General features: G+C 36.0%; 1 protein-coding gene across 6 annotated transcripts in view; it reads right to left on the minus strand.

Moving 5' to 3' along the window:
- Nucleotides 1-6940: 6940 nt before the first annotated feature.
- Nucleotides 6941-12643, minus strand: part of si:ch211-117c9.5 (sodium- and chloride-dependent creatine transporter 1) — a 34155-nt gene continuing 28452 nt past the window's right edge. For 5 of the 6 annotated variants that reach the window (XM_067372345.1, XM_067372346.1, XM_067372342.1 and 2 more), the window contains 5 exons: nt 12398-12538; nt 12187-12289; nt 10156-10256; nt 9900-10070; nt 6941-7490 (listed from right to left, as the gene is read on the minus strand). In XM_067372345.1, the coding sequence (XP_067228446.1) occupies nt 7359-7490; nt 9900-10070; nt 10156-10256; nt 12187-12289; nt 12398-12538 (648 nt within the window). In that variant the 3' untranslated portion in view covers nt 6941-7358. The remainder of the gene's footprint in view (nt 7491-9899; nt 10071-10155; nt 10257-12186; nt 12290-12397; nt 12539-12643) is intronic. The other variant, XM_067372344.1, reaches the window with a different exon arrangement.

The following is a 12643-nucleotide window of genomic DNA, read 5'->3' on the forward strand; positions in this document are numbered from 1 at the left end:
TTGTCTTGTTTTGTGTGAACACGTGGCTTATGAGTTTTCATAGTCACGTGTTCATGTCTCGTCTTGTGTAAGCACATGGCTTGTGATTTTGTCTTCATTGGCCATGTGCTTGTGTCTTTGTTTTGTTTGGTTTGAGCACATGGCTTGTCATGTGTTTCTTTGTGCCATGTGCTCTCATGTCTATTGTCTTGACCCCACCCACCTTGTTACCTCATTATTGGTTGATTTGCCCCACCTGTCCTCCCTCATTACCTGCCTTATTTGCTCTCCTATTTATTCTCCTTGTGTCTGCAATCCAGTGCTGGTACTTTGTCGTTTATTCTGTCGTATTTCTCTTTGTGTGTCTTCAAGCCTAGCCTAGCCTAGCCTAGTCAAGTCAAGTCAAGTCCCTGTCAAGTTTAAGTTAGTCTGTTTTCCCCCTCGGGGTTGTTTTTGTTGTGTTTTTGTTTTATTTTTTATTATAAATATAAGCCCTCTTCCCTGCAATTGAGTCCTTGTCCTTCCATACCTGACACTATGTAATAGATAAAAAGCAGTTGCAAGTGTTTTACCAACTACACAAACTCATCTCTGCATCAGTAAAATGTGCAGCACTTTTCCTTTTACTGTATGTAATATCTAATTCATTTACTTACACTGGAAAGTTTTTCTATTTATCTCTTGATTTTGGTGCACATGAGTTCATGAACATGATGAATGATGGGATACGCTTGGCCTGAAATACCACTCCAAAATGGATTTAGTCAGCATAGTCCACTGCACTTTAGCATTTATCAGACATGATGAGACAGTCATGTACATTTACTTATTATCATGTTCACACACTCTCAAGACCGCAAATGTGGGTATAGGCCCAGTGTACAAAACTGGGCTGTGTACATTGCATAGCACATACTGAGCTGATGATAAAATTTAAGTTGCGCACTTTACAGTTACAAAAAAATACTTCTGTTACACATGCTAACATTCTAGCCTAATGTAATTTTGTTAAATTGACTGTTTATCTGGTTAGCGATGATGTTGACATAATTAAAGGTTTATCTCTTGGCTTGTCAAGATGTTTATTGATCAGGCTTCTACGATTTATATGTTTTCGAGACATTAATCTTATGTGCTATCGGAAAGCTTAGAAGCTCCAGAAAATGTGATGTCGCTTCTGGTAAGAGAACAATCTGCATAGGCTACTTGAGCACTTTTCTATGCCATTTTGTAGTATAAATAGTATGATTAGTGTGTTCATAATGAAAACTGTAAAAGTGCACTCGGATGATGCACTTAATTAACTGAAAATTTGCTGCCTATGTGTGGATCAGATACCCATGTTTAATTTTATCAAAAATATCTTAATTTGTGTTCTGAAGATGAACGAAGGTCTTACGGGTGTGGAACGATATGAAGGTGAGTAATAAATGACAGAAATTTCATTTTTGTGTGAACTAACCCTTTAAATACATAATCGAGGGATTAGGGGCAATTAGACTACCGTGCTGGATGACAGACGCCAACTAAATGTTATTCACTAGACAATAGAGAACATAGAGTGTACTTTAAGTGCATAGTGTATAGAATGTCATTTGAGACATGACTCTAATGAGCATCGATGCTCTCTGATTTTTGTGGTGCATTGTGGGATTTTTAGGGAGCAAACATTTTAGTGCAATGGAGAGATTTTTCAACAGGAAGGCTGAGACAGCCCTTAATGTCACCATGAAACTGAAGATGCGATAGTCCTTTCTTCTTTATTGTGACATCTATCTGAGTGAAGTGGATGTAGAACAGGGCTTGATTTTGTCCATGGGGAATTGATTAGATGGTTGTGGTTTGTTATTGGTGGATCTCATGTGAGTGACAGGTTGCCCCACCCTCGCACCTGTCCCACCCTCGCCCCACCCTCGCACCTCGCAACACATCATCAGAGAAGAGAAGAGAAGATTGATGTTGAAATCCGATGACTCAGTTAGGCCTCCATAGACAGCAATGGTACTTCCTCTCTCAAGATCCATAAAGGTACTAAAACATATTTGAATCAGTTCATGTGAGTACAGTGGTTCAATCTTAATGTTATAAAGTGATGAGAATATTTTTGGTGCGCCAAAAAAACAAAATATTGACTATTTAACAATAAGCTATGTAGTGATGGGCAATTTCAAGACTGCTTCGGAGCATTACAAATCTTTTGTGTCGAATCAGTGATTCGGATCGCGTGAAATCATGTGACTTTGGTGTTCCGAACCACTGATTCGATTCGTAAAGCTCTGAAGCTTCATGAAGCAGTGTTATGAAATTGGCCATCACTAGATAGCCTATTGTTAAAAAGTCGTTATTTTGTTTTTTGGCACACAAAAAAATTAGTTTTGTAATATTAAAGGTGCCCTAGAACCAGTTTTTACAAGATGTAATATAAGTCTAAGGTGTCCTCTGAATGTGTCTGTTAAGTTTCAGCTCAAAATACCCCATAGATTTTTTTAAATAAATTTTTTAAATGCCTATTTTGGGGCATCATTAACTATGCACCGATTCAGGCTGCGACCCCTTTAAATCATGCACTATTTTTGTTTCTAGGGCACCTTTAAGATTGAACCACTGAACTCACATGAACTGTTTAAATATGTTTTTAGTACAATAATGGATCTTGAGAGAGGAAGTCATTGCTGGCAATGCAGACCTCACGGAGCCATTGGATTTCATCAAAAATATCTTAAATTGTGTTCTGGAGATGAACGAAGGTTTTACAGGTATGGAATGACACGGGTGAGTAATTAATGGCATTATTTTCATTTTTGGGTGAACTAACCCTTTAACACAGTTTTGACCAGCAGATGTCGCCAGCGTATGGTGTTGAATTGATTCGCAGATCACTGAAAACAAGCGGCCAAATCAGTCTCCAGACAGAGGCCAGGCAACAGGAATTTAAATAATAAAAAGATTGGATTACTCGCTGAGATGCTAGCAGTTTGTGGATATACAGCAAATGAACTGCAATATGTTTGATATGCTTAATATGGTCTTTTTTCCTTTTATCTATTATGATACTACATATAAATATTTATGTAAACTCTATAAGTAAATTTTCTATACATTTACAGATTATTGTAGGGACCAGTTTACTGATGTGGTTGGAGAGACATTGACACAGTGGGTAAGTGTGTGTGTTTCATATTACACTTTCAGTGATACATTTGCCTATTTCTAAAGCTTAGGATACAACAGGAACACAGTGAACTTGGATAATATTGTATATTAGACCTTTGTGCAAATTATACATCAGGTTTCATCTGACATTGTTTTGCCTTCAGCAGAGTTAAACTGTGTAACTCTTAAACTATTAAAAATTCTTTTTCAAAACAATACAATCACTAAATGTAACATTATGACCTCATGCAGAAGGTCAGAAAGGTTTCTTGGCGACTGTTGCTTGTTAAACCCTCATAAAAAAATCTACAGCACTAATCCCATTCCAGACCTCATGAAATTCCAGCATTACAACCCACACATTTTTGGGGAATTGTGCAGTTTAACACTTTCTTTCTTGTGCAAATAAAGACCTGGCCTGACCTAAATGACTTTTGTCCCATTTTAGTTCTTAAAGGGTTAGTTCACCCAAAAATTAAAATTCTCTCGTTAATTACTCACCTTTATGTCGTCCCAAACCCATGAGACCTTTGTTCATTTTCAGAACACAAATTAAGATATTTTTGATGAAATCCAAGGGTTTCTTAACCAAACATAGGCAGCAACGTCATTGCACCTTTTGAGGTCCAGAAAGGTAGTAAAGATATCCGTTAAAATAGTCCATGTGACTACAGTGGTTCAGAAACCTTTGGATTTTATCTGCCTCAATTGAGCGCATATGTTTTTGTTTGTTTAGAATTTATGCACATCTCCCAAAATGTGAATAAAAATAGGTGGATGGAAACATAACATTAACAGGGCAAATGAATAAAGGACAAAAAGGGAGTAAGAAAATGAATGTGCAGCTGTGGGAAGAAGCAGGCCTACAGATAACATTGAAGGAGCTTCAATGACACTGACCTTGAGACAATATCACACTGATTTGTTATGACACATGCTGAGACATTGTAATTAGGCTCCAGTTCAGTAAACTGTATCAAGCTTATTACAAAAATTGTGGAAAATATATTGTGAACAAATGCTGCTTTTCGTGTTTTCAACATTTCAGCACAGTGAAACCAAATTAATGTCATCAGACAGCAACTTCGGCCATGTATCCATGATGCTGTGTCAGAGAGATCTGTCCAGCTGCACTGGTGAGACTGTGATCACACTGAGCATCATGTTTTCTCAATCATATCATTAATCTCCTGTCACAGTCACATGAGCTGTTGCTTTGTTACAGGAAATGCCCTGCATTACTGGGTTCTGGCCAGCAGCTGCTGTCCAGTAAAGGACCCTGATTCCCTAAGAATTACATCACTGTTGCCCTGTGAAGATGTGTGTATTGATATATCACAAAGAAAATGTCTAGCCATTTCTAGAAATGCATGTGTGAACTGGCTTGGTAAGTGAAAACTCATCAAAAATTATTAAAGTTGATAAATTGGGAACACAGATAACACATAATTATAACTTAAAGGGTTAGTTCACCCAAAAATGAAAATTCTGTCATTTATTACTCACCCTCATGCCGTTCCACACCCATAAGACCTTCGTTAATCTTCGGAACAGAAATTTTTGTTGAAATCTGATGGCTCAGTGGGGCCTGCATAGGGAGCAATGACATTTCCTCTGTCAAGATCCATTAATGTACTAAAAACATAATTAAATCAGGTCATGTGAGTACAGTGATGGCTGATTTCAGAACACTGCTTCAGAGCGTTATGAATCAACGTGTCGAATCAGCTGTTCGGAGCGCCAAAGATTTTTATGATTTTTAGCAGTTCGGCGGTTTGACACGAGATCCAAATCATGATTTGATACGCTGATTCATTATGCTCCGAAGCAGTGTTTTGAAATCGGCCATCACTATATGTCATTTTGGTTTTTTTTGGCGCACCAAAAATATTCTCGTCGCTTTATAATATTAATATTGAACCGCTGTACTCACATGAACTGATTTAAATATGTTTTTAGTACATTAATGGATCTTGACAGAGGAAATGTCATTGCTGGCTATGCAGGCCTCACTGAGCCATTGGATTTTAACAAAAATACCTTAATTTGTGTTCCGAAGATTAACAAAGGTCTAACGGGTGTAGAACGACATGAGGGTGAGTAATAAATGACAGAATTTTCATTTTTGGGTGAACTAACCCTTTAATGAGGAAGATCCTGATTGCAGCTCTGGTCCTCTTTGGCCAAAAAAGATAAATTTAAAAATTTAATTTTTACATGTTTTGCTTCATCGGAATGGGATGAAACTTGATGACTATGAACTAGCCCGATTATAACACAGAGCAAGGTTTTGCAAAAGTGGTGCACACACACAACACACTCTATGCACACAAATGAACTGGTCTGGCTGTAAAAATATGTAAAATTGAGCCAAAAAACTCAAATAAGAGGTTGAAATCAGATCAGACCCAGATTTATTAAGCTGTGATAAAACAAACCTGTTCATTTTTGTCACATTTTTATTGAATTTTGCTGTTATGTGTAACAAAATGTCTACAACTATGTTCAGGTTTGACTAGTAAAATTAATGAAAAAACTGACACTTAAAATTAACATTTAAAAAAAAAAATCTAAACCTTGACAAAAAGTAGTCTTTCAGAATGTCTAAGTATAAATCAAATCCACAACTCAATAGAAATAAGTATTTATGTTAAAAACACTAGATAACTTATAAGCCACTTTATATAGAACTATAGTGGTTACACCATGGCATTACGAACATTTTTCTTTTTTTACTCCCACCAGATGTAACTAATCTATCTTCAAAAAATTGGATTTTAAATGCCTCATCTCCATTTTAACATGGAATACTGCTTTAATTGAAAAATAATTTTAAAAAATATTAGAAAAATTTTTTTTTTTCAATGGGGGAAAATAGCTAATAAAAATTGTATAAATATTGCATAATATCATAAAATACCCTCAAAATTCTAAATAATAATAAAAAAATATTATTGAACAAAGATATATTTCATTGGTTTTCCTGGGGGCAAAAAAAAATTTACATTTTAAGGCTTCTGTCATTTTTGGCTGTGAAGAAGCCAACTGTGACTCCTAAACAAAGAGGATTAAAATCACATATTACACTGTGACATAAGTAGACTTTACTACGGTAAAACCTCACTGCAGAACACAAGATCCAGGGGGTGGGGTTGGATCTAGATCCAACTCCTCACACTTTACATATCCCTAAACCTACCCGACTCCGCCCCCTGGATCTCGAGTGTTCTGCAGTGAGGAGCTACTGAAAATTTAGAGTCATTATGATTTGTTTTTAAATAAATTAATACGTTTATCCAGAAAGGACCAATTATAACTATAACTAACTAATTAAACTATAAGGTTACAATAATTTCTATTTCAAATAAATGCTGCTCATTTTGACCTTTCTATTCATCATAGAATCCTGAAAAAAAAAAAAAAATTCAAGTTTTACACAAAAATATTAAGCAGCACAACTGTTTTCAATATTGATAGTAAGAAATGTTTCTTGAGCATCAAATTAGAATTATTTCTGAAGGATCATGTGACACTGAAGACAGGAGTAATGATGCTGAAAATTCAGGATCACAGGAATAAATTACATTTTAAAATATATTCAAATAGAAAATAGTTATTTAAATAGTAATGTAAATATATTACAAAATGTCTTTGTTTTTTCATATATTTTAAATATTAAAAATGTATATTTGACACACATGCGTAATTATTACTTTTAAAATTATTTAAATGATTTGCATAATGACTGTATCAAACCAAATAAATGTACACAATATCAATTTGAAAATTGTTTTTATTAATTATCCCACTCTGCTCCTCAACACTGCTGTAACATCCCAGCCCCACGTAACAAACACAAACACATAATAATACTGAACAACATCAGCACACGAGGCAGATAACTGACTGTCAAACACAAGCACGCGTGATTATCTTGAGCGCCTGAGGCCTTCGTTTGAAATATAATCACATTGAAAGAAGAGGGCATGGACAACATCCGCATTATTACTGCATGACAGTTGATATGTGCAAGCTCTGCTGTGGGTTTAGTGCTTTAACTGTGTTAATGGCATAAGGGTGTGTAGTATGGATTTGACTTGATTTGACAATGATTCGCTTGCTCACAACAGAGTGAACACTGCTGTGTGTGTGTGTGTGTGTTTCTGCAGTGTAGGTGCAGGGCAGTGCTGTTTGTATCTGATCATTTGCTTGTGCTGGCGAGGATATTAAATGACACTTTCATATAACAGAGTGGTTTTATTCTCTTCTGCCTTCGGTAGAAGTCTGGCTTCATTCTCATGTGGGAGGAACTCAAGGTGATGTCGCCCCCAGATAGGTGTGGTCAAATGCTGCCAACGCTGAACAGAGGGAAACAGAGATTCACACATACTGTATATCACAATATCCAATAACAGGCCAGAGATTCATACAACTTTTAGTGAGTTTGTGCACACATTTGTGGATTTCGAAACATTTCTAGCATCAAGAAGTGCAGACAAATCCACCATTTACTCAAGCCAATCAGATAACGGCCACATTGTGCTGACCAATCGTAGCACGTCCTCACTCTTATCAACCATGTTTTGCAATCATTCATCCTCATTGGCTCAGATAGGAAATATAAGGTCCAGTAAAGGATGTTTCAAATTTGGATTTCGTTAGACCATTAGATTGTGTATCAAGCCAAGCCAAGTATTATATTTTAAGTGCCTTTGAAGAAACAACACTATAATGGATACAGATGCGTTATGAAAGTCATTATTATTCAAGATAGAACAGAAAGCGTCAATAAGTAGCTGACTAATGTTTTAACCACAGCACTTCAGCTCAATTTGAATGAATCACCCATTGAATACAGTTCTCTTTAGGGGTGAAAAATGAATCTGTTCCCACACAGAGTGTAAAGCAAATCGTGACTGGTTGTAGCGAGAGCGTGCTATTACTGGTCAGCACAATGTGGCTGTTATATGACTGATATCTGAAGTAAAATATCTAGCTTCTGCCAGACCACTTCCATATTAAACTTACTGGCGAAAGCTAGATATTTTACTTCATAACTTGTTAAATATGGATTTTTTATTTTTTTTTACACAAATGCATCGCTTCGCTTCAGAAAGCCTTTATTAACCCTTGGAGCCGTGTGGAGTGTGTTTATGATGGATGAATGTGGATGGAGACACTTTCTTCAGCTCATACTCGTTGATCTCGTTCACTGCCGTTATAAAGCTCAGATGCGTCAAGATATTTATTAATATTTCTATACACCTAGTATGGCTTGAGGTAATTTTCATTTGAAAGTGAACTAAATGACGCACAGTCTCTGTTTATCTGTTCTTTTCATAAATAAGTTAAACATAAGTTAGAAGTTCATGATTAAAAATGAAAATGTGAACGAAAAAAACAAAACTGTTAAATAATAGATTATGATGGAATTTTTAAGACCCTGTTTATGACCCAAAATTACTAAAACTTTAAAGCCTATAATAGTAATAGTCAATAATAGTAAATGATTCTAAAATAACACTGTTTGGCATGGCCAAATGTAGATGGTGCAGTTTAATGAACTGGTGAAACAATTTAAAAGATACATTTTTGATCTTATTCCCAAATTTTTTTGCAATCAAAATGTTTAAAAACCCCGATTCGCAAATTAATTTGTGACTTGGGAATCTTCCTCATGTCATTTTACTCACCAAAAAGTAAAAACTGCTGTTTATTACTAGGTTTTTCAGTTGTGTTAGATGTATTTTGTGTAAATGTGTTTAATAAGCAGTGGTCACATTTATTGTTGTTCTGTTATTTTTTTATGAGCGAATAAAAATAAGAATCCATGTGAGTGGGAATTTTGCATGACACAGACTTCGCAACGGGTTCAGGTTGATCGTGTCAATTCCTCATGGACAAAATCAAGTCCCGCCCTACTTTTTTTCTTGTTCGAGAAGTCTTTTCACTCAGTTATACGTCACAATAGAGAAGAAAAGACTATCGCAACTTACTTTTCAAGCAGACTTTAATACTTTTAGCTACCTTTTGTTTGTAGGTTGTAATGTTGTAATCTTTTTCTAGCCAAATTCAAAAGAGCAACCAGCCAGCACCAGCATTTTTGATAATTTTCACAAAACTTTCATGACTCCAGAATATTTTGTTGTATGAATATATGAACATACACAGAGCCTCTAGCCATTTTAATCTAGCTTCATGCATTCTTTTTCTTATCAACACTTAAATATGGGTAAGTTTCATTAAAAAAAGCAACATTTTGAACCAAAAGCTTAGAAAATCATGTTTTTGTCAAACACTATGTCCGGATCGAATGGAGTAGATCGAGTCCAACACCACCAAAGTTTCAGTCTTGTACTTCTTTCTGGGTAACGTTCAGCAGTTTTTATTTGTATGCTGTTAAATATTTGATGATCATGTTAGCTTACATGTGCATAATAAATCGCTTGTTTCTGCTTCTTCTTCGCCTGTGTTTTGATCTGGAGATTCTGTACTCTTTTAGAAGATGTGTAATAGCGCCCCCTACCGTATAACAGTGAAAACATGGATTGCTGGAAAATTCCATCAATGGTATTAAAACAGATTGTAGGTTGGAAAGCTTCTGTTTCAAAGTAGCTTTCCAACACCACTAAGTATTTTTTTTTTAAAGCTAAACTACTTCAAATCATGAGTTTATTCTTCCATGACATGAGTAGCTTTTTTGCATGGCAAGCAAAGTAGCAACACACACACACACACACACACACACACACACATCACAGTCCTACCTCCATGAGAGAGCCTTTGCAGTGCAGCAGTTTGTAGAGGACGGTGAGGGGAATGCAAAGCATGGATGAGAGCGCTAGAAACCAACCCAGCACCTCACCCCACCACGGGTACACATACACAGCATTATACACTAATCGCTTGTAGTTGACCACATGAAAAAAGAAAACACCCTGCGAAACACAGACACAAACCCCTTTAATACCCTCCTAAGAATGTGAAACCCTGTGTTGATGCATTATTGCACGTAAAACCCACCATACACACTACCGGCGTGACGTAAGACCAGCACCACTTCATGTATGGCAGAGGACGATAGCCGATCATACAGGCCACGTCATCCATGAAGCGATCAGCACCTTCAGGAAGAGTCAGAGAACGAGAGTGAGGTGTTGCTGGGTTAACACAAGGACTCTCTATGTGCATCTGCATTCTCACCATGATTTTCCCAAGTACGACATGTACCTGAATCAATGTCCCTGTTGGCATGGGATAAAATCTGCTATGAACCAGACAGTTCCCAAAACTTTTTTTGTCAGCTGAAGCCCTTAGATGTAAAATATTTACTTGAAGTACCCGAGATTTTGAGTTAAAGGGTTGGTTCACCCAAAAATTAAACTTCTGTCATTGATTACTCACCCTCATGTTGTTCATCTTCAGAACACAAATTAAGATATTTTTGATGAAATATGAGAGTTTTCTGAACTACACATTGGCAGCAATGTCATTGCACATTTCAAGGCCCAAAAAGGAACTAAAGACATTGTCTTTACTACATCGTCGACATTCTGACGTATAACCCGGAAGCCCCGCACTGTGTTTACTACATTAACAGCGTAGGAGACTGACAGGGAAGAGAAGAAATTGTTGAATAAAAAGTCCTTATTTTTATTTTGTTTTTGCGCACAAAAAGTATTATTGTCGCTTCATAACATTAAGGTTGAACCACTGTAGTCACATGGAAAGCTCTCTGATTTCATCAGAAATATCTTAATTTGTGTTGCTTGAAATAAAACAAAAACAATAACCGAAATAAAACAAATAAAATATTACAAAAAAAACTTTTCATTTCAGCTAGTTGTCAAAGCAACATTTTCTCATTTTCATTTACTATGCACATTAAAAGTTAACTAAAATAAATTAAAATGACAAAAACACTAAAATAAAGTAAAATTAAAATAAAAACGGAAAATACAAAAATAAAAATTAATTCAAAATATTACAAAAAATGATACTAAAATAATGGTTCACAGTTCTCCGATGTTGGTTAATGGTCACGTGCCATGCAAGTAAACCACTAAAATATTTTACTAAGTTTTTTAAGTATTTTATTTTGTTTGATTGTTTTTGTTTTAAATGTAAACATTTTTTAAATGAGATATATCTAAATAAAGAGAGAGAGAGAGAGAGAGAGAGAGAGAGAGAGAGAGATAATGAAATTATATTGTGGAAAAAATTATATTGTGTTTATTTTGTCATTTACTGCAATTTCAATTTGAACTGCAAAATGACATTTCATTGCATATGAACATGTCTCATGTTGCTATACTGCTGAAACATGTAGACAGAAAAAAAGACTGCACTGCTAATGGAATTAGTTACTTTTAAGGCTGTTCTGGTTCACTCTTTACAAGAACCAACTAGCACTACAAGTTACAAAACAAATATTTATGTCTTTATGTCTCTTTTCACGTTCAAACCCTCAAGCTTTTATTTTGGTGGACTACTGGTGAAATGCTGTAAACTTCTGCTCACAAAAATGTTCGAATTTATGTGAATTTGAGGGTAAATGTAAATAAAGCGAATCAAGTGCACAATGTGTTCCCAAATACACATTAAACTCACAGCGCTTAAAGAGATGGAGCTCGTGAGTAGCATTTACTGTGAACAGAGCCCCTTGCAATTTGCTAAGATGTATCGTTATTTCAGTTTTATTTCAATTAATTGTGTGGCCCCTTTTGATTTAGTTAATTATTTGCCTTTCATCAACTCACAAACCTGCTATAAATCAAATTTAAGGTTCAGGTTTGGGGCGTCCTGGCTAGTTTAACCAAGCAAGACTTCACTGGTCAGCTATGTTTTGATGGTGAACACATTGTTCCAAAAGCTGGACCATCATAAACCAGTCTGAAGCAGAAATTCCAACTGGTCTTTTCAGTAGGGTTGAATTTGTTAGGATTATATTTGTTAGGAATGCTGTTGCAGGACCAACAAAATATGTTGATCCAGGAACACGTCCTACTTAGGAAAAACCGCAGTTGCTGTGTGGGCATGACTACAGATTTTTACCATACACCCAGGCCACCACCACACACTCCCAGAAGGCTTGCCAAAGCAGAGTAATCCCACTCGCCGAGTAATAGTCAAACAGCTGAAACACATACATCCCTCCCTGTACAGAGAGAGAATGTTACCAAAAATACATCCAGGAAGCATAATGTGCTGAAATGAACTGTGTGAACTGATGTATCATGTACTTCACTAAGGGCCTCAGACGTACCTCTGTTACCATAGAAAGATCAATAGTAAAGCAGGTAAAGCAGCATATTGCGACAACGATTTCACGCCGCAGAGAGCCAATGAATGACTTTGGGGGCAGCATGTCCATTATTCCAGTAATAAAGCCTTCAACACCAACAAACTGAGAGAGAAAGAGAGAAAACAGAAAAATTATCTGAAGATGATAAAATAACTAAGAAATATGTGGGCAACAAGGACAGCCGAATGTGTAGAACCTTGTCAAACA

Source organism: Chanodichthys erythropterus, chromosome 20 (genome assembly GCF_024489055.1).
Source record: "Chanodichthys erythropterus isolate Z2021 chromosome 20, ASM2448905v1, whole genome shotgun sequence".
In the NCBI taxonomy this organism is placed as follows: Eukaryota; Metazoa; Chordata; class Actinopteri; order Cypriniformes; family Xenocyprididae; genus Chanodichthys; species Chanodichthys erythropterus.